The following is a 19,218-nucleotide window of genomic DNA, read 5'->3' on the forward strand; positions in this document are numbered from 1 at the left end:
GCTGACCCAGCTCCCCCAGCCAGGCCCGCAGCCCTGCACTACCCTCCAGGCAGCTCCGCAGGCCCACCAGACCCAGCACCCGCAACAAGAGCCCAGGGCCCCCCAGGTGTCTCATCCAGACCCACAGTCCACCCAGCTAGGGGGGCCAGGCTGGTCACCGTGGGGAAGGTGGTGACACCCCAGCTCAGCCAGGCCCACCTCTGGGACAGCCTACTCCGTTGAGTCCTTGAGCACATGGGGAGGGGACACAAATAAACTCTTGGCTTAGTTTATATTCCAGAAAAACAGCAATATTTGGGTCCTGTCCCAGGTTCAGCAAATGCATCCAATTAACTGCAGATTCTGCGTCTTGGTCTGGATCATTACTCAGCTCCCATCCCTGGCCATTGGCTCGCCCTGAGGCCTCCCCCGCCCCTGGACACCCCCCAAATCTTTCTTCATGGGAGGTGGGGGGAGTTGTGGTATCTGAGCCCAGTTCTCCACCCGCCCTGAGGCTCCCTAGGGAGTGAAGCACGGAGCCCACTCTGTCCAAATCCGACCTTCTGGGGCCCCTTGATCACTGCAGGGAACCTGTTCCAGAACTGGGGGTGCTGGGGCTATGCAGAGATCCTGGCACTGTGAAGGGCTGGCTGTGCACGCTCACCCTCTGCTGAGGTATGCCAGCGCGCCCACACACACACACACAGGGACATGGACGCGGGCCAGGTGGGCACCCACAAAGGCAGCCTCCACACACTGCCTCTGATCTGGAGACACCCTGCAGCCATATCTGGCTGTACAGTCTCTTCCCAGCACCCCTCCTCCTGGATTCACGGACTGCGGTGGCACCCCGGGAAGGCCCCCCCCGGCTTCCCTGAGCCTCTGCGCTCTCCTCAGCCAGGAGGAACCACAGTCCAGGCCTGCCCACCTCACAGGTCACTGCGAGAAACAATGAAAAACGGCGGGAGTGAGGGCTCTGCATAAGTTACAGAATGCACGGAGACACTGAGCCTGTCCTCTGCAGCATGCGGGCCCAGCGGGGCCCAGGGGGAGCTCCACCTGCCTCTGTCCGGAGCCAGGAGCTCACTCTGCTGACTGGGAGGGAGCCCCATGCTCCCCATCCCCGCCTGGGCACACTGAGGCCCCGGCCAAGCCGAGATTCAGCCCAGGCCACTCAGGGCGTCCTCTCCTCTACACATCGGCTCCCTGGGTGAATGCATGAATGGCGGGAGACCCCTCACCTCTGTCCCCAGCCCAGGCCTTCCTCTGGCCCTCAAGCCCAGCCCACTCGGAACGCTTCACCTCCCCCACCCTGTTCGGCTGGGCTCCGGCTGAGGGGGCTCTGACCACCCTCCTTGGGAAGAGGTACCACAACCTCCCAATTTAGCTTTTTCAGCCTATAGAGGAAATAGGAGAAAAAAGTCCATTGCAAGAGTCCCTCAGCACAAAACAAAAGTCACAGTGGTCCACCTGCCAGTGCTCGGCGGGCAGGAACAGGGTCAGCCCAGGCACTGACCACGAAGACCTCCTCATGGGCCCCCTGCACAGTCCCAGGGGCAGGAACTCTGGTTCCCACTGCAGAAAGGGCACTGAGGGCTCAGAGAAGGCACAGGTGGCCCAGGACTCCAGGGGACACAGTGCTCTGGGCCACTCCCCCACCCCCCCACCCTTGCCAGCTTGTCCTCCCCCACACTCACCTCCTCACTTTCTCCTTCTCTGTCCCAGCTCCAGGTCCCCCCTTCCCCTGACAGCCACCTGGCCCCGGGCCATCACCCAGACCTGCTCTGATACACAGTCACCGTGGGCCGGAGAAGCAGTCCTGAGGGGGCCGACCCAGCTGGGAGCAGAGGGAGGGGAGCAGTGGTGGCAGGTGTGAAGGGAGGGGGCCCTGGGGGCCCTCGGAGGCCTTCGGGCCTCCCTGCCCCAGGTCTGTGCCCACGCCCAGTGGTGGGCCCAGGCATGCCCAGGCTCAGGCATGTTGGCCACAGTCCTGGGGAGAGGCCAAGCTGAGCAAAGGGTCCAAAGAAAGTAGCAGCAGCTGTTGGAAAAAGGTCCAGGCTGGCAAAGGTTCGCGGTGCCCCATCCCCCTCCCGGCCCCACAGCCTCCGCAGAGCTCCTCTCGCCCTGGACCCGAGTGGAAGCCCCTGCCCCTCGCCAGCCAGCCACTGCCCCCACCACCCCCAGCCCCTGCCCCCACTGCGGGACCGTTACCGGGGCCCACACCCCACCCAGCAGGCTCCGCACTGGCTGGAGGGAGCCATCCTCCTCTGAGGACCCCCCAACTCTGCCCTAGGAGCCAGGGGACCCCAAATGACCATCGTGCCAAGGGCCTGGCCTAGAAGGACAGAGCACACAGGAACAGACCCACCCACCGCAGTGTCACCTTGGGGCCCCATAACAAAGAAGCAGACACACGTGTGAAGGGGGCAGTACAGATGTCGCTTAGCCTGTGACCCCAGCCCTGGTGAGGTGGGTTCCAGGATGGCAGCTGCCCCAGGCCCCATCCTTCCTGGGCACGGTGGCTCCTGACCTGGCCAGGGTCATTCCCGCAGGGTCTCAGGACTCACCCCCCATATCCCCCCCGGTCCTCAGAAAGCCAGGAAACCCCTCAGCCCAGGACAGTGAGGCACTGGGTCCTCAGCTGAGCCCAGGCTGGGAGACGGACAAATGGTCCAGGCAGCACCAGAGGAGAGAGGTGAGCAGGCCGGGCACAGGGGCCGGGACAGGGCCTGCTGGCCCCCCTGCCCTCCAGGGCCTGCTCTTCCTGTCTTTTCAGACTCAGGCCTCATCCCACCCCACCCTCATTCATACACATTCTAGCCACCCCAACAGGCTTCCAGAAACATCCCTCCCCGCCTCACCGCCCGTCTCCTTTGACCTCCCGGCCCAGCTCAGGCGCCATCTCCTCTGAGGAGCCTTCCCTGGCTTCCCAAGCTGGCGGGAAGCCCTTGCCTCAACCTCGGTGCAGTGTGCGTGCCGGGAGCTCCTTGAGGGCAGGGGCCCTTCTCCCCCAGTGCCCTCAGCACCTCTGCCTCACGCACACTGCGGACACACCGTCAACAAGAGAATGACCGCGGGGATGAACAAGGTCATCGCAGCGTCTGGGGGCCAGTTCCGTGTAAGCTGAGGCAGGAAAACCAGGGGCCAGCAAGATATCCCTGGAAATGCCCTGGGGGCTCCGGGATGGGGGTCTGCAGGGGCCCAGCTGTGGCTGCTGTGGCGAGTCCTCCCAGAGGCCCATAGAGGCTGCTGGCGGCCATCCACCCACTCCCAGCCATGGCGCCCAGCCCCAGGCGCTGCGGCCCCCCACTGCCGAGGCGGAGACATCTGCAGCCCCCTGCCCTTCCCCGGGGTCCAGGCAGTGGGGGCACCCTGACCATCACCCTGAGGAATAGGGGACATGACGCCCACTTCCCAGGGCACTGTGGCCAGTTCTCAGTGCCCCGAGGCTGCTGCCCACCCCCAGGCTCCAACTCCCACCCTGGGCGCAGTGTGCTGTGGCCCTGGGCTCTGGGGTCAGGGCCTGGGGGTGGAGGTGAAGTCCAGAAAGCAGGGGGAGGAGGTCCAGCAAAGAGAACAGAGGCAGCTCTGAGGGCTGCAGCCCACCCGTCTCGGGCCCAGCAGATCGCCCGGGCCTGCAGGGCAGCAGGCCCCAGCACCTCTGTCACCTTGAAGCTTCCTCGGGTTGGAGAACCCAAGCCGAGCAGCCAGGCCAGCCCTGCTGGCACCTGGCCTCCAACAGGCAGGGCTCCTCAGCAGAGCCCCAGTCCCCTCCTGAGAAGCCCAGGGTCTGCAGCCCCTGGCTCAGGCGAGCTCCACGCGGTGCTGAGGCGTTTTCCCCGGGCCAAGGCCCGGTGCTGTGATGCCCAGGTCCGTCAGAACTGCCTGTGATGGGGCGAGATGTGCCCCCTCCATGCGACTCCAAGACCTGAGCGCTCGTGCTGCCTCCCCTGCACGCTGAAGGCCTGAAATCCTGCAGCCGCAGCTCGCCTACCGCTCCCACCGCACGCCCCAGGACCCAGAGGGCCTCCCTGGCCTCTGCCAGCCATCAGCCCATCTCCCCCTGCCTCAAGAATCCATGTATCCATGCAAAAAACATGCGCTGAGTGCCTACGGCGTGCTGGGCTGGGGAAGCTACTACAGCTGGAACACGCAGGGCCCACCCTCGTGGAGCAGACACTCCAGGGGGCTCGCCCCCAGGGCCTGCTGTCAGCCTGGAGCTGGGAAAGCCACCTCCCCACTCCACAGGAGTGGGCAGCACGGTCCCCAGAGCAGTAAGTCTTAGACTTTAGATTCTACACCAGGACAAGTCTCCCCCAGTGTGTGTGTGTGTGTGTGTGTACATGTGTGTATGCGTGTGTGTGTGTGTACACGTGTGAATGCGTGCATGTGTGTGTGCACCTGCATGTGCGGGCACGTGGGCCCAGTCAGCAGCAGGACTATTTCCTTTCAAGTGCGTGAAGAAACAGCCAGTATTAACATCATTTCATAAAAGAAACACTGCTGCAACAACATGAACCAAAGTAGGCAGATACAATCTCAGAAAAAGGGGGGTTCCTTTCTACTGAATACACAGAACACAGCTTTTAAATCCAGGAAAACCCTCTCGTATACATACACCACTGCCTCACTTGTCTTCACTGGCATGAACCCCCATCCCTGACTTTTGACCCCTCACCCCAAAGCCCACCCCACATCCCAGACGGCAGAGAGGCCACATCCCAAGCATAAGCCTAGTCCCCAGGTGGGGATTCAGGGGGACACAGGGGCCCCAAAATTTCATTTAATAGGAGAAGGAAAAGGTCTTGGGGACCAAAATCTGTCAAATGGCCCCCTGGTAGATGGACCCTGCCGGGGAGGAGGGGTCAGGAGGGCCTCCCTGGAGGTCCGCGCTTCATTCCCTGCTCACCACCGGGGCAGTAGCAGTCCGGACAGCTGGCCAGGACAGCCCATGGGCAAGTCACACATGGCTCTCAGCCTCGGTTTGTTCATCTGCTGAATGGAAGTCATAATGACGTCACCTGGCTGCAGTGGAAATGAGAGGTTTTCCTGCGCACCTGGCCCCAGGCAGGTATGCAGTAAACCAGGCCGGTACTAGGAAGTTAATATTTGACAGAGGCTTCTCTGGAGCCCGGAGGGGCCTGCCTCTCTTCTCAGTCCTCAGCCGACCGTCAGCCCTTGGCCCTGAGCTAACTTTGCTGCCCAGTCCAGAGCCGGGGGACCTCTTCAGGAGGCGGCGGCCTCTTTGTGGAGGGCCGGGAGCCCCCGACACCAGCCAGGTCAGGAGGCGTGCCCCTTCCACGGCATAACAACTGGAACTCTAGGCACCCACAAGCGCTGCCCTTCGCTGTGTCCCTCTAGTCTGCACAACACCTGTTTCAGGGCAGGAAACTCAACTGGCCCAGAGGTCCATGCAACCTGGTGAGGGACTCAAACTAAGCTCTCTAGGGAGCCCTACACGGGCCCTGGATTCCTCTTGCCTCTCAGCAGCCCCACCTCTCATCCCCCCTCACGGGCAAGCCCCCCACTCCCCGGCCCACCGCGGCCTGACCTGTTGGTGCCCTGCTGAGCAGCTTTAGCACTGGGGCCCTTTCCTTGGCACTTTGATCCCAAAAGGAGGCTTGCCACAGAGGCAGCCTTCAAAAACCACAACAGAGCAGGGTAACCTCAAACCTGCCAGCCCCAGGTGCCCACCCCCCAGAGACCAGAAGCCTCTGCTCTGCCTCTGCCTGGCCAATGCCCCGCACCACGTGAGTGCCGTGTCCACATCCACACCTGCGTCCTCGAAGCCGGTGCGCGGGAAGCTCAGAAAAGGCTGTGCCCATCCATCGGATCCCACCGAGGGACAGCTGAAGGCCACCGCCCCCTCTGCCGCTCTTAGAACTGCCGGCCGTCATGCTCGCCTCTTCCCTGTCTCCTCAGCAGGGACGGCTCCCTGAGGGTGGGACCTGGTTGGCCCTAGAACAGTGCCGTGCCCAGAGTGGGCGCTCAGTGAATAAGGTTCCACGAGTAAATGAACAAGCAAACCCCACCATCACTGTACTGATGCCCGAGTGGAGGCTGGCGGCTGGGGAAGCTTACCCAGAGCCACAGGCTATGTGGAGGCGAGTTGAGATTCACCCAGAACTGATTCACCACCCCACTGCAGGCTGCCCCCTGCACACACAGACACAGGCGCGCACACAGGCACGCATGCACGCACACACCCCCAGGCTGGGACGTCATGAGCCCTCATCCCCAAGGGCTCAGCCAGGATTAGCTGTCTAGAGAGGCCTGCAATGGACACTCGCAGGGACCAGGGGTGGGCTCCAGTGTGGATTCATGGTACCACTCTGCCCCACAGAACCGGCTTGTAATGAGCGTCCTCTGGGTGCGGGGCACTTCTCCAAGGCTTCGCTCTCCACATCAGGGGTGTGGAGAACCGCTGTTGTCCCATTTATGCACGAAGACACCGGGCTCTGGCAGGTCCTACAACCTGCCTGAGGTGCAGTTACACAGGAAACCCCGGCCCGTGGCCGCCGTGCCCACCCACCGTCCTCTGACATGTCCTTGGAACCTCGCCTACGGTGAGGGAGACAGAGGTCTAATGGTGCGGTTGGGCCTGGGGATTCCAGAACCTCATGGAAAAGGAACCATGTGAGGCCTGGCCTTAGGCTAAGGCAGGAGGGAGGGACAGAAGCACATTGTTCGAGCCCCACAGCTTGTATGGGACGAGCTGGGTCGACATGGCCCAGTCCCAGGGCGAGGGCCTGGTTGGTGACGGAGAGTGACAGTGAGAAGGCTGCCCCTGACAGGGCCATCCGGGGAGAAGCGGGGAAAGAGTGGACTCGGTTTCCCTGAGAATCCATGGCATGCACAGATCCGCCCAGCACTCAGGACTTAATCAAATCCGGCCTAGATCTGCTCCCGGCCACCCCCCGCACCCCTTCTCCAGGAGAACGGTGCCTTGCCTGCCCTTGCTCACACCCCATGCCCTGCCCCACATCTGCTGCTCCTGGAACCCTTTCTCCACGCGGCCCCGGGGACTCACCCTCCTCGCCAGCCCCTGGGCAAAAGAGCCTTTGGCTCACTTTGGGCCCGGCCGGGAGGCAGCAGTCTCCTCTGAGTGGGGACTCAGGGGCTCGGGGGGTCTGGAGGCCAGGCTTCCAGCCTCCCAGGCCCACATTCCTTAGCCAAATGGCCCCTAGGCCCATAGACCCCCGCCCAGAGGCAGTGCCAGGCTCAGGAGCCTTCCGCCAGCACAGGAGGTGGACCATCTGCACAGATGACTTGGGCTCTGGAGGAAGCTGGTCCGGGACTGAAGAGGCCCCGGTCAGAGGGAAGAGGCCCAGAGGCGGGGAGGCCGAGGAAGGAGTCACGGGGTGGAGGACGAGCCATGGCAGCAAAGTCCTCAGACGCTCAGGGCCAGAGAGACGGACGCCAAGGCGGGGGCGGGAAATGGAGAGCAGGGGTGCAGGGGGCAACATTCAACTGGGACCTGGGAAGGGGCAGGGGCGGGGGCCACAGAGGCCCCCCAGCAGACCAGGGGGGCTCCCCGCTCCCAGTGTAACATGGCTGCTTTTCAGGCTGCCGTGAGGATGAGGACTGGTCATGGAGGCCGCCATGGCCGCCCCGTGCGGAGGCTTGGACACCCTGACGAGCGTGGTGCCATGGCAGCCATGTGTCAGGGCTCTATAAATAACAGCCATGCCCCTTCCCTCTAGTGAGCATCCGCTCCACTATGCCAGCACTGTGCTGTCCACTGGCAGCCCCGGGCCCGCCCCCCCCCGCCCCCCGGGGCTCTCCACTCCCGCAGGCCCAGGGCCCCCCTGTGCTGGCCTTTGGCCCAGCTCCACTGACACAAGGCCAGCCCCCCTCATTCACGCTCCAAGAGGACCCCAGGGCAGTGGGCTTCAGGGGAAAGCAGGCCAGCTTCCATCCCTGCCCCAGCTGTCCCTTCTCCCCAACAATCCCCTCCCCCAGGGGTCCAGCCCGCCAACCTCTAATCCTCTGTCATCTGACCCAGGCCCCACCCTAAGCTGGCTCTGCCTGGCCAACCTTCTGAGGCCCAAAAATGGACAAAGTCATTTATAGAGGGTCCGACAAGCCAAGTGCAACGGGAAGATGACCTCATGGTGCCCCGAGCCCAAGCCCCAGGCACACAGTCTGTATCCTGGGCACTCCGGGCATAGCCGGGGCTGGGGGCATGCAGCAACGATGCCACACTGGCAGACCCTTGTGACCCTTCCCACATGTTCTCATGCCCTCCTTACACCAGGGCCAGAGGCCACAGGACCTTACAACAGGAAGCTCCATGCCAGCCAGAACCATGTGCACCCAGCTTCTCACTGCACCCTGGGCTCAGCCTAGGACTGGGGCCACAGCATGTCCCCAAGGCAGGATTTGCTGAAGCGAGGCAGCGAGCACACGGCACAGACCAGCCCACCTACAGGCCTGCATCAGGGCTTCCTAGCCAGGCCCCACATGCCCGTTTGTTCATAAACAGTCCCTCAGCACCTACGGGAGCAGGTGAATGCCCGGGTCACACACAGATCTGCCCCAGCCCCAGCGCACCCAGGACCAGTGGTGGAGGCAGTGGGTCACTGGGAAATGCCAAGCCAGGGCCCATGGAGAGATGCCCTGAGCTGGGGGAACAGGAGGGCGAGCTCCGCAGGCACCAGAGAGCAAGTTTTCCTTAACCCCAGTGTCACCCTCAGAGTCCTGGTGACGTTTGGGCTGGGGATGTGGGGAAACTGGGGAAGAACAGAGGACAGGTGGGACCCTGCTTCCTATGCAGACATTATCTAGGCCCTCCACCAAGCTGCTGCTTGTCCCATCAGGAAATGCCCTCCTACAGCAACAGGACAACTGGAATTGCCCCATTACTCACTGATTTGACCCAGGTAAGGTGGGCAAGCCCGTGAGACCATGGACAACTCCCATTAGCCAGAGTCCTGAATACCGCCAGGAAATGCCGAGGAGGCCGCCAGGTCTGCGCGCCTGGCCCACGACACAGACTGAGCACAAGAGGGTAAAGGGGCGAGGATGATGCGGGTTGAGCCTCTGGCTTCCTGGGAGGGGGCCCTGCAGCTGGGCCAGCAGGGAGGGGACACAGAGAAGGCTACTTCCCCAGGCAGCCAGGATGCCAGTCTGCTCTGACTTCGGATGGGGAGGGTCTCCCGGCCAGTGCCAGGCCAGGGCATAGAGCAGCCCTCGCTCCAAGGTGCTCCAGTCCCCGCAGCCCAGGCTCAGGAGGGACCAGCGCTTGACCAAGGCCCGCAAACCGCCCACGGCCACAGAACAGGGGCTGAAGAGGGAGGGGTGGCAGCTCGGTGAAGTCGGTGATGACACCACCTCTCACATGGAGGGGCCACAGCCCGTGCGTCCTGCGCCTGAACTTCCTGGAGGATGCTGATGCAGAGAGAGGCAATGGGCACAGGGGAGCCAGGGAGTAGGACCACAAGGGGGTGGGGACAGGGGACTTGTCCCGCTAGCCTGGTGCTTCCATTCATCTTCCTCAGCCCGCAAGGGGCAGGAAGTAGGCCCAGACCCAGAGCTGCGGGCACGAGGGATTGTGCCTAGATGGATTACCAGTCACTGGAAGCGGGGAAGGGACGGTGAGGAGGCAAGGGCCACAGAATTCGCACCCCCTCCAGCCTGTTATTGAAGCCTTCCCAGCCCCCAGCCAGCTATCCCTGGGGCTCTAATCTGCCTCCCGCCCTGGGGGGAGGAGGGACAGCTGGGGCACCAGATCTGGAGCTTGGCTGAGGGCCTTACCTCCACCCACACCCACCCACCTCCTTAGCCCGGACGGCAAGGATGGGCCGCAGGGCTCTATGGAAGGCGTGAGAGAGGCTCTAGCCGCCCCCACCCAACCCCCATCACGTGGATGCATCCTTAGGGAGTCCGCAGGTCTCAGCTGCAAAAGTCATTGTTTATAAACAGCCACAAGCCCGGCAGGGGGAGGCCGGCCTGTCCCCAGGTTCCCACTGGGCCGCCCGCTGGTTGGGAGAGGGGGCAGGCCCCGCCGGGGGGCGCTGGGGTCCACCCCGACAGGAGCGCATATTCCGTAATCTCGGATTTCAGAGTCAGAGTCGGCAGGGGAAGTGGCGTCAGCAGCTGGCGTGATCCAATTCAATGAACCAGAGGAGGCTTGGGATGGCAGGCACGCGGGCGCCGACCCCCGCCCCAGCCCCGCATTTCCTGCAGTCAGGGCGCCTCGGGAGCCGGGGCTCCTGCTCCGCCGCCTGCTCCCAGAGGCTCTACGCTCGGAGCGCTCGGGTTTCCGGCGGCGCCCTCCCCGTCCCTCCTCCGGGCCAGGCTCCCCCGGGCGGTGGGCTCCCCGATCGGAGCCGCCACCCGCTCCCCGGAGGAAGAGCGAAGCCCAGGCTAGGGTGAGGGCACTTCCGCGCGGGATGCGCGGCCCTCTGCTCCCCCGGGCCGGGCCGGAGGTTCCAGGCCGCAGGCACCTCTCGGCAAAGGAAACACGATCCCTCCTTCGGCCGGCGGGGAAAGAAGGCGCGGAGGCGGGCGGGGAGGGGACGCGACGCAGGAAGCGCCCCGAGGCCTGGGGCGAAAGCGCTGCACCCGCAGCCAGGGACAGCCCCGGGATTCCCGGAGTTCAGCCGCCCGGGGGGACCAGGGGCCGCCCACCACCTCCCCGCCTCGCCTCCCAGGCCCCCGGCCCTCGGCCTCCAGGGCGGGGTCAGCCTGAACCTCGCGCCCGAGCAGAGCGTGGGCCGCCACCGCTCCGCAGACGTGCGGCGAAGACACCAAGCGGGGGGTGGAGGACAGCTGCGCCCCCTCCTGCCCCCGCCGGAGGTGGAGGGACAGAGGACGCGGGCCGGAGAGGGCGCCCGGAGCGCCGCGGGCGCAGCCTGGGGACCCCCGAAGGCCCCCCGCCCGGAGGTGACAGCGCGCGGCCCGGGGCGAGGGCCACCCCCGGGTTGGGCCGGGGGGCAGGTGGCCCGAACGGCGCGGAGGCCGGCGCTCGGGCTCGCTCACCTTCTCCTGCGCGCGAGTGAGCTTCTTCTGCACATTGCTGGCGATCTTCCCCGCCGTCACCCCCTTGCTGCCCATCTCTGCCATCGCGGCTCAGGCCTCGCCCGGTGCGGGCGCCGATCCCCAGCCCAGACCCGGCCGCGCGTCCGGCCCGGCTCGCGCCCCGCGCCGCGCACCGACCGCCGAGCCGACTGGCGGGGGCGGAGCGTGCGCCCCGAGCCAGCGCGCGAGCGACGCGGGGACCCGGGGAGGGACGGCGGAGGGAGGGGAGGGGCCGGGCCTGGCGCGGCGGTCAGCGCCCCCCGCCCGCCCCTCCGGGCAGGACCTGCCTTTTAAAGGGCCACTGGGGCGCTGACACCGCTCGGCGCGTAGGTGCCGGGGGTTGGGTGGGGGCGGGCGGTGCTCCCCGGAGGCCCCGGCGACACCGCCCCGGGGCGGGGACTGACAGGCGTCTCCTCCCCAGAAGTCACCGCCCGCAGCCCGGGAAAAGAGGCCAGGTGGAGAAGGGCGCTTCCAAACACCGGAGGTCAGGTGCGGCGAGCGGCGGGCGCCCGGGAACGGGAGCCGGGGCTGGGGCGCGGCCGGAGCCCCCCTCCTTCCCGGGCCTCACCTCGGGACCCGCGCTCGACGCTCGGCCTCCACCTGGGCTCGCTGGGCGCCTCAGGGACGTCTTCACATCTTCGCCCCGGCACCTAGTCCCGTGCCCACCAGGCGCTCCGTCTTCCAGTTTGCTGACAGTTACTTTTACAACCACCATCTAACATTACCGCGCGCTGAGCGCCTGGCACTCCGCCAGGCACCTCCTACAGGCATCACCGCCCTGCGTCTCCCCGGCAGCCTGCGAGGTGGGTCCTGGTGTTCCCATTCCACAGGCGGGGCTCAAAGAGGCCTGGACCGCGGTCTGACCCTGCACCCCAGGCTCTCACCTATGCCCTGGGTTGTCTCCTCTTCCTACTGCAAGAAAAATGATTAATGATCGTTGTTCAAGAGAGGTTTATCTCAATGGGCTTTGCTAACAGACCAGGAACACTTACTAGAGATAAATAAGTATTGAGTCTATTTATCCTACCCAGAGCCCTTCCCAAAACCGGCCTGTGAAGGGTGACACAGCCCTTTGCTGCCCTGGAGGTCAGGGCACAGACCTGGAAAGTTTCCCTTGGACTGTGGGCGAAGTTCCGTGGAGAGAGGAGTCCTGGGCCCTGCAGAAGAGACCGAGACGCAACCTGCGCAGGAGAGGAGCCAGGGTGGGGCCCCTGGGAGGAGCCGGAAGGGCTCGCGCGGACCGTACGCCAGCCCCCACCCCCACCCCCGTACAAACGGAGGCCCAGGGACGAAAGGTTCCGTCCGGATTCCACAGGCAGTTCTCCCTCCCCGCTGCCTGAAGGGCCCCCTGCCCCCTCTCTCCGGCCACTCCTCCTGGATCTTCCCCTCAGAGCTCAGGGCCTGCAGGCCAGGATCCTAATCGTCCTCCCTCCGGGCCTGTTACTATCCCTCTTATGCGAAGCACAGGCGGAGGCTCTGCAGCTGCTGAAGGTCATCCTGCACCCAGACCCCCAGCTCTCTGACCTGCTTCCCAGTAAAAGCACCAAACATGACGTGGATGGAAAGCATTTTGTCAAAATCCTTATCAACGCACGCCTGATTTGTGAGTTCCAAAACAAAACCTGAGCAGGCAGCCTGAGTTGCTAACGCGGCTTTCTCCCAAAAGTTCAACATACTTTCACTCCACAACCTCCCTTCTGATTTTGTTTGTTGTTCCTAGTCATATTGTCTAACAACCATGGCTTCCAGCACTCCTCTGAGGAAAGGAAGAGATGAGCAGAAGTCAAATTTATTACAGCCAGCCCCCAAGGAACTGTGGGAAATTCTGCTTCACTGGGCTTTGGTGTTTCAAAATACCACTGGACAAAAAAATCGGAAGCAACGTAAATGCCTAGCAGAATAGGGTCAGCTAGATCTCACAGCAACCGGAGGAGCCATTAGTAGATCATTTTAAACAACCATTACAGAGATTATGTAGCAACCTGAAACTAATGCTTATGGGATAATTCGGAGTGAAAAGAAGATAGGAAATTGTGCGTGCACTATTCTTTGAAACACATAAAAATAAACATAAATGCTCATGATCAAAGACTCATAAGAACCAAGTACAAAGGAAATATGTTAAGCTCAAGGCATTATGGCTGATTTTTTTCTCTTAATTTCCTAAACATTCTGTAATAGGCTATATTGCCTTCAGAACCAAAACACAGACAGCTCTGTCTTTGAAGAGAGCAATTCTTTATCTGGTCTCTAGATCGGAAAGACTTTCCTAAGCACAAGAGCACTAGAGGATATATTGAAATAAAAAATGCTAGTTTGAAGACACATGAAAATTACAATGTTTTAAACTTCAAAAAATACCATCAACACATAGGATAAAAGTTTGAAAGGAAATGCTTCAAAAATGTTAGTACACGACCAAGGGGTAGGATGTAGGAGATTTCTACTTTCTTTATGATTTTCTATAGTGTCTGATTCTTTTTTCCATGATAGCACATTGTTTTTGCTGTCATAAAAAAGTAAAAATAAATTACGTTATTTCCATTTTGAAAAGAAATTTGACATTAAAAAATAAAGTGTAAGAAATTAGGGAAATATTTTTGAAGGTAATGTAGAACTCTAACACTTCATAAGAAAAACTTAAGATCCCAGCATACAAATGGCAAATGGCACTAATGGACAATTAACAAAATTGGCGATTCAGATGATCAATAAATAGGTTTTAAAGGGTCGGTCTTACCAGGAAAACAAAAATGTTCATTAACTCAGTGAGATGCTGTGCCTGCCCCCTCTTCCATCAAATCAGCAAATCATTTTTTTAAATTATGTTACACAAAACCAGAGAGACAGACACTCCCACAACTGCTTCTGAGAGCGTAACAGATACAGTGTCTAGAAAGCAATCTTGCGATCTGTATTATGAATCACCGAAGTACCCATACTCTTTAACCCTAGGATCCCAAGTCTAGGAAAGAAATCATAATCCTAGCAAAGCTTTAATAGCACCGATTTAATAACATTAGTTATAACGGTACAAAACTGAAAGCAGGAGAATGTTAGCTATGTATTATTATCATCGCTTCTATTTATGTTCACTCACTCCCTTGTCTCCAAACGTTTCTGAGCCCCTACTACTACCAGTCCTGGGCTCAGCTTTGCGGAAACAGCAATGGGAGCACAGCCCTCCCCCAGAAGTGCACCTGCTGGGGACAGGATGGAGATGGGAGGGGCCGGGAGGTGTTGGGAGGAGTGCTGTTGAAGGCCTGAAGGCAGCATTGGCAGGAGGCAGAGGAGAGCCTGGTGCCCACCGGAGCCCTCAAACATCAAGGCAGGAATAAAGGAAGAGAAAAGCAGACACAGCAAATTGCTGGAGCAATTTGGGATGAGTTTCTTTTTTTCTCTTCTTTCTTTATTTTCCAGTATACTGCACACCTGCCTTTCCTTCTGGCCTTTCAGCCCCTGTGTCCTCCACAGCAGAGACCCCCAGGCCCAGCTGCCCAACTCAGCCCTAGACCTCTGCTCAAAGGCCTGTTACCACCTATGATTAAACAATACTACAGACATGCACAAAATGTTCACCGAAGCAATAATGCTCGTGACATTTCTTGTGATGGGGAAATGCCTGTAATGTGTTGCTATTGGAGTATCGCAGAACATTAAATTGTGTAACATACAGCCCCAGCTGCTATCCAAATGTGGTTGGTATCACCGGCTGGAGCAATTTGGGATGCGTTTCTTTTTTGTTCCTGTACTATTTTTGTAATCAGAAATAAATGCTATTAGCAATACAAATTCGAATGAGAAACTGCCCTCTGGTGAAATTTTTCACACTATGAAGAACTCAGACTGACAAAGGGCAGCTCTCCTTTGCCTCCAAGGGTAAAGAGCACCGTCCCCATGCTTTCCTCCTGGGCTCCAAGAACTGAGGCAGAGACTCTGAGCTACACCACAGCTGTCGTCACCACCGTTATTCGGTCTTACAAAGCAAGATTTTGTTCATACTTTTGACTCTTGGAATAACCCTAGGTACCTTGGCAGTAGGACTTTTTGCCTTCATTCTGCAGATGGAGACTTAGAAGACAGTTCTACCCCAAGACACATGTGCTGAGATCAGTTAGCACCTGGCCATCTCCAGGGACTGAGCCAGACCAGCCTGGTACCTTCCTCCTGGGACAGTGGGCTTCATCTCAGAGACTCAAAGAGACAGGGAAGATCCAGGAGAACCCACAGGGATTCGTCTTTCCGGAAGCATTATTCAGGGCAGACTATGTGTGATGTGAGTCCAAGGAGAACCCTGACTCAGACCACCCTCGCTCCCTCTCACGGGGAAAATGCCGCCATGCTGGGTGGGAGGGCAGACAGACCCAGGGTCAGTCAGCAGCTCCACTGGCCGATGTTCCGCCTGGGCTGTGTTATTAAACTGCCCAAGCCTCATCTGCAGCAGGGGGTAAATTACACTCTTTGGATTATAGTGGAAATAATGAACAATACATATAAAGCCCCTGGAATACTAGAAGTGACTCTGAATGGTGGCCGTACGTAGTGGATGGCAAATGCTCTAAGTCTGGCCAGCTCAGCTAATTGTCCTGATTTCATCCGGAACTCCCTCCTTCAGTGTGGCCTGATGCGGGCGTGTCCCCTGCACCGTGATGTGTGGGCGCCCCAGCGAAGCCATTCCACTGAAACATAGCAATCGGCCCAGGGTGGGCACGTGACCCAAGCGGGGCCAGTGAGTCTCCACTGGGCATGCAGATGATCTCTGGAGCAAACAAAATTCCTCTTTGGCGAGACCTGTTGATATGGAAAGGTGAGTCTAGATCACCAGAGGCCAGCTTACCCACCATGGGAAAGATCCTGCCGAGACGAAGTCTCAGCACGCAGGGAGACTTGGAGAGCTGGGGCCAGAGAGAGAAACAGAAACAGCAGCATGAGAACCTGGGATCCTGCCCTCCCCGCCCCCAACTATCCAGCTACCAGACCGACATCTTTTTTCTTGCTAAAGCTAATTTGAGGTCACCCTTTAATCAAAATTGTCATGACTAACATACAGTATCATAATAATGTCCCTGACAGACAACCCTAATGAATCCCTAAAGCTATAGGTATCCTCACATTGGGGTTTCTCTTGAATGCTTCTCTCTGGTCCATCTGAATTAATATCGAATGTCCCGACTCTGCCGTTCTGAGTGAAAGCGGGGAAACAGTTACGCCCAGAGAGGAGGCACAAACCAGGAGTGTCCCGGGAAAACCAGGCTGTATCCGTACCTAGTTACGGGACAGGAGCCAAGAATAAAGTCGGAAAAGGGGGCTGAAGACATGTATTCCATAACCTGTGCTCGAGCTGGCACTGAACACTGATAGATGCCGGTTTTCCCGGGACTGTCCAGCCACCCTTTAGGGGACCTTGCAGAGCTGGGAGGGCAGCCCTCCAGAGGACCTTCTGGCAGGACACTTCCTGTCACCTCCTGGCTCCAGATCTACAGATCCTTTAGCTCCAGCCTTGATCCAATTTAACCGGACCCTGTTGGTGGGCCCTGGGGAGGAGGCCAGTCACGGGGCCACCAACCCGCTCCAGGAGATTTCCAAGGCTTCCAGCAAAAACCAGTGAGTTCCTTTGGCTGCATGTAAATGAAGCCTCCAAGTGTAAGAATAATTTTTAAGATAATCAACCTGCTTGTACCTCTCCTACCCATCTTTATTTTTTTTTAAGGGCTTTTGAATTATACTTTGTTTTGCTTATTATTATACATACAAAATGCACAAATCTTAGCGTACAGCTCGATGCATTTTGACATGCATATACACTCATGTAACCATCACTCACATCAAGATTATCAGACATTCTCACTAATTTCCTATCTTTAAACCTGTACTGACCTGTATGTGGTCTATGGTGTGTTTAAACTGTAGTAGATGGCTTTCTGGCTTCAGAGCCAGAAAACCCCAGCTCTGGCAGTATTAGTCGTCTGACCTCCCAGTCACTGCCCACTCCTTTTAAATGGAGCAATAACGCTCACCAGCAAGGCTGTTGTTGAAGATTAGAGGCAACACAGGCAGTCCCTGTCCCAGGGCTTAGTGGCCTGGGTATCACAATACCCTGTCTTGAGGGCGTCTTATTTAATCTGGCTCCTGGCCCTCTTTGTGGCGAGACAAAGTAGGCTGACCTTTGCCAGCTTTACAGGTGGGTCAATAGAAGTGGAGAAAAGCAAACAGCCCTTTGCCCAGCACTCCAGCACATCACTGCTGAGTTCCTTTAGAAATAAGATTCCAGCCTTTGGAAGTGCTCCCTGGAAATGTACTGTAATTGTCCTTATATTATCTATGAAAAAAAAGTGCTTTACTAAGCAAAGTGCAGTGACAAGATCGCACATGCTCGTTTTTAAGCTTTTCTAAAGTTCCACTTACCTATAAACAGACAAGCTATGGAAATCCTAAGAGGACTGACCGGTTCCTTGAAACTGGGCTTCATTCACACGTGATGAGATGCCCTTTATGAAAGCAATTTCAGGGTGTGTAACAAAAGCTTTATAGACGCTGGCATCCCAAGATGTATCTGGAACTATCCTGAAAATGCAGTGTTAAGTCCAACGATGTTCCTCACAACAAGGAAAACAGTGGAAAGTTGGCAACAGCCTAAAATATCCACGCATGGGTTGGTTTAAGCCAGCTTCTAAATTTTGGTATCTCTATATTTTGAATATTAACCTACCATTAAACATTGGTAAATGGGACTTCTTTGAAATTTAAGAAGTCTTCTCTTCCAAAAACACCCCTGTGAAAATAAAGAGGTAATCCATTGGGATAAAAACTACTCAGGACACATATATATCCAACAAAGGACTTGTATCCAGAATATAAAAACAGTTGTTGTAACTCAATAATAAGAAGGGAACAACCCACTTAAAAAAAAAAACAGTCAAATGATCTAAAGAGATCCCTCACCAAAGAAGATGGCGGTGAGCGCCCGGGGAGACGCTACGCTGCATTGGTCTTGAGGGAAATGCAAACCAAAACCGCAATGAGCTCGATGCACACTCACAGAAGCAGCCAGAATGAAGAAGACGGACTCCTCCAAATGCTGGGGGCACAGCCAGAACGCTGCCCGGAGCCGCGGCTCCTCTTCTGCCAGGTTCCTCTTTCCTTTTTATCTTTTCTCTTCGTCTTCTACTCAAGTTCCTCATGGGCACCTCATGAAACCTCGCGTGGGCCCCTCTGAGCGCTTCACCTCCCACCCAGGGGCCCCGTGGCCGCAAACACGCTCCTGGGTGGGGAGTTGCCGTCCTGCACAGCCCGCCCTGCCTGCACAGGCCCCGCGCGTGCCGGGCTTCCCGGAGGCGCGTGCCCACCGCCAACCGCACTGGCCCCCTCACTGCACCAGCTGCCGGGCAGCTCCTGCTCGCCCTGCAGACCCAGCCCCAGGCCTCCTCCTCCAGGGCGCTTTCTTGGACCCCTCGCACTCAGGCGGGGCCGAGCGAGCTTCCTCTGTGCTCCCCGGCCTTCTCTAGCACCTCTCAAAGCCCCTTCCGTGATCATGGGGGGCGACACTCTGGGACCCAGTTCTTAACTCTGACAGTCAGTGGAGTCGCACCTACTGTGCTCCTCCCGGCCTGGCGATGCCCAGCATTGTGGGAGGAGGTGATGGTGCTCTGGGGGCGTGTGGGGAGAGCATCATTTCTTGCTCAGACTTTAGGTGAGAAATGACGACCCCCTACACAGAACTGGGGTTGCCTTTGAGGGGACATGATGTTCAGCTGAGAACCACAGCCCCCAGCTGAAGCCCCTGGGGAGGGAGTGGGTCTGCGTAGCTCTGACCTCCGTGCCTCCACGGAGCCAGGCGCCGATCAGGCCCTCAGCAAGTGTGTGTGTGCTGGGCGTCAGCCCCGCGCCTGGCTCGGGCACAGTCCGCTCAAGATCAGGGGCGGCCCTCCGGGCCGAACAGCAGGGACCTGGAGCTGGTGTCCCCCGAGTGGGCAGCCGCCTTTTCACGTGTGTCTCTCGCTGGTCAGCTCCTCTCTTTCCTTTGCTGACAGTGCTTCGTGGAGTCGGCCGCGCTCGCTCGCACTCGTGTAAGTCGCTGGCCGTGCTGAGTTCCCTGGTTTCCTGCTGACCCGTATTTCTTTCCAAGCCAGCTTCTGCCAGCGCAGCCGGGCCCCTGGGTCCCCGGGGGGCTGGCAGGAGCGCCGAGGGCATGGCCGAGCCCCAGCAGCGGCCTCGGGC

General features: G+C 58.9%; 1 protein-coding gene across 28 annotated transcripts in view; it reads right to left on the reverse strand.

The window, feature by feature from the left end:
* The window catches only part of BIN1 (bridging integrator 1), a 50,299-nt gene extending 38,529 nt beyond the window's left edge, over positions 1 to 11,770 (reverse strand). For 2 of the 28 annotated variants that reach the window (XM_057505433.1, XM_057505429.1), the window contains exon 1: positions 11,570 to 11,766. In XM_057505433.1, coding sequence (XP_057361416.1) covers positions 11,570 to 11,716 — 147 coding nt within the window. In that variant the 5' untranslated portion in view covers positions 11,717 to 11,766. Of the gene's footprint in view, positions 1 to 1,676; positions 1,867 to 10,962; positions 11,299 to 11,569 lie in introns of those variants that run through there. The other 26 variants (XM_036884068.2, XM_036884066.2, XM_036884070.2 and 23 more) reach the window with 24 other exon arrangements.
* Positions 11,771 to 19,218: the final 7,448 nt, after the last annotated feature.

This window comes from Manis pentadactyla, chromosome 8 (genome assembly GCF_030020395.1).
Source record: "Manis pentadactyla isolate mManPen7 chromosome 8, mManPen7.hap1, whole genome shotgun sequence".
Classification (NCBI taxonomy): domain Eukaryota; kingdom Metazoa; phylum Chordata; class Mammalia; order Pholidota; family Manidae; genus Manis; species Manis pentadactyla.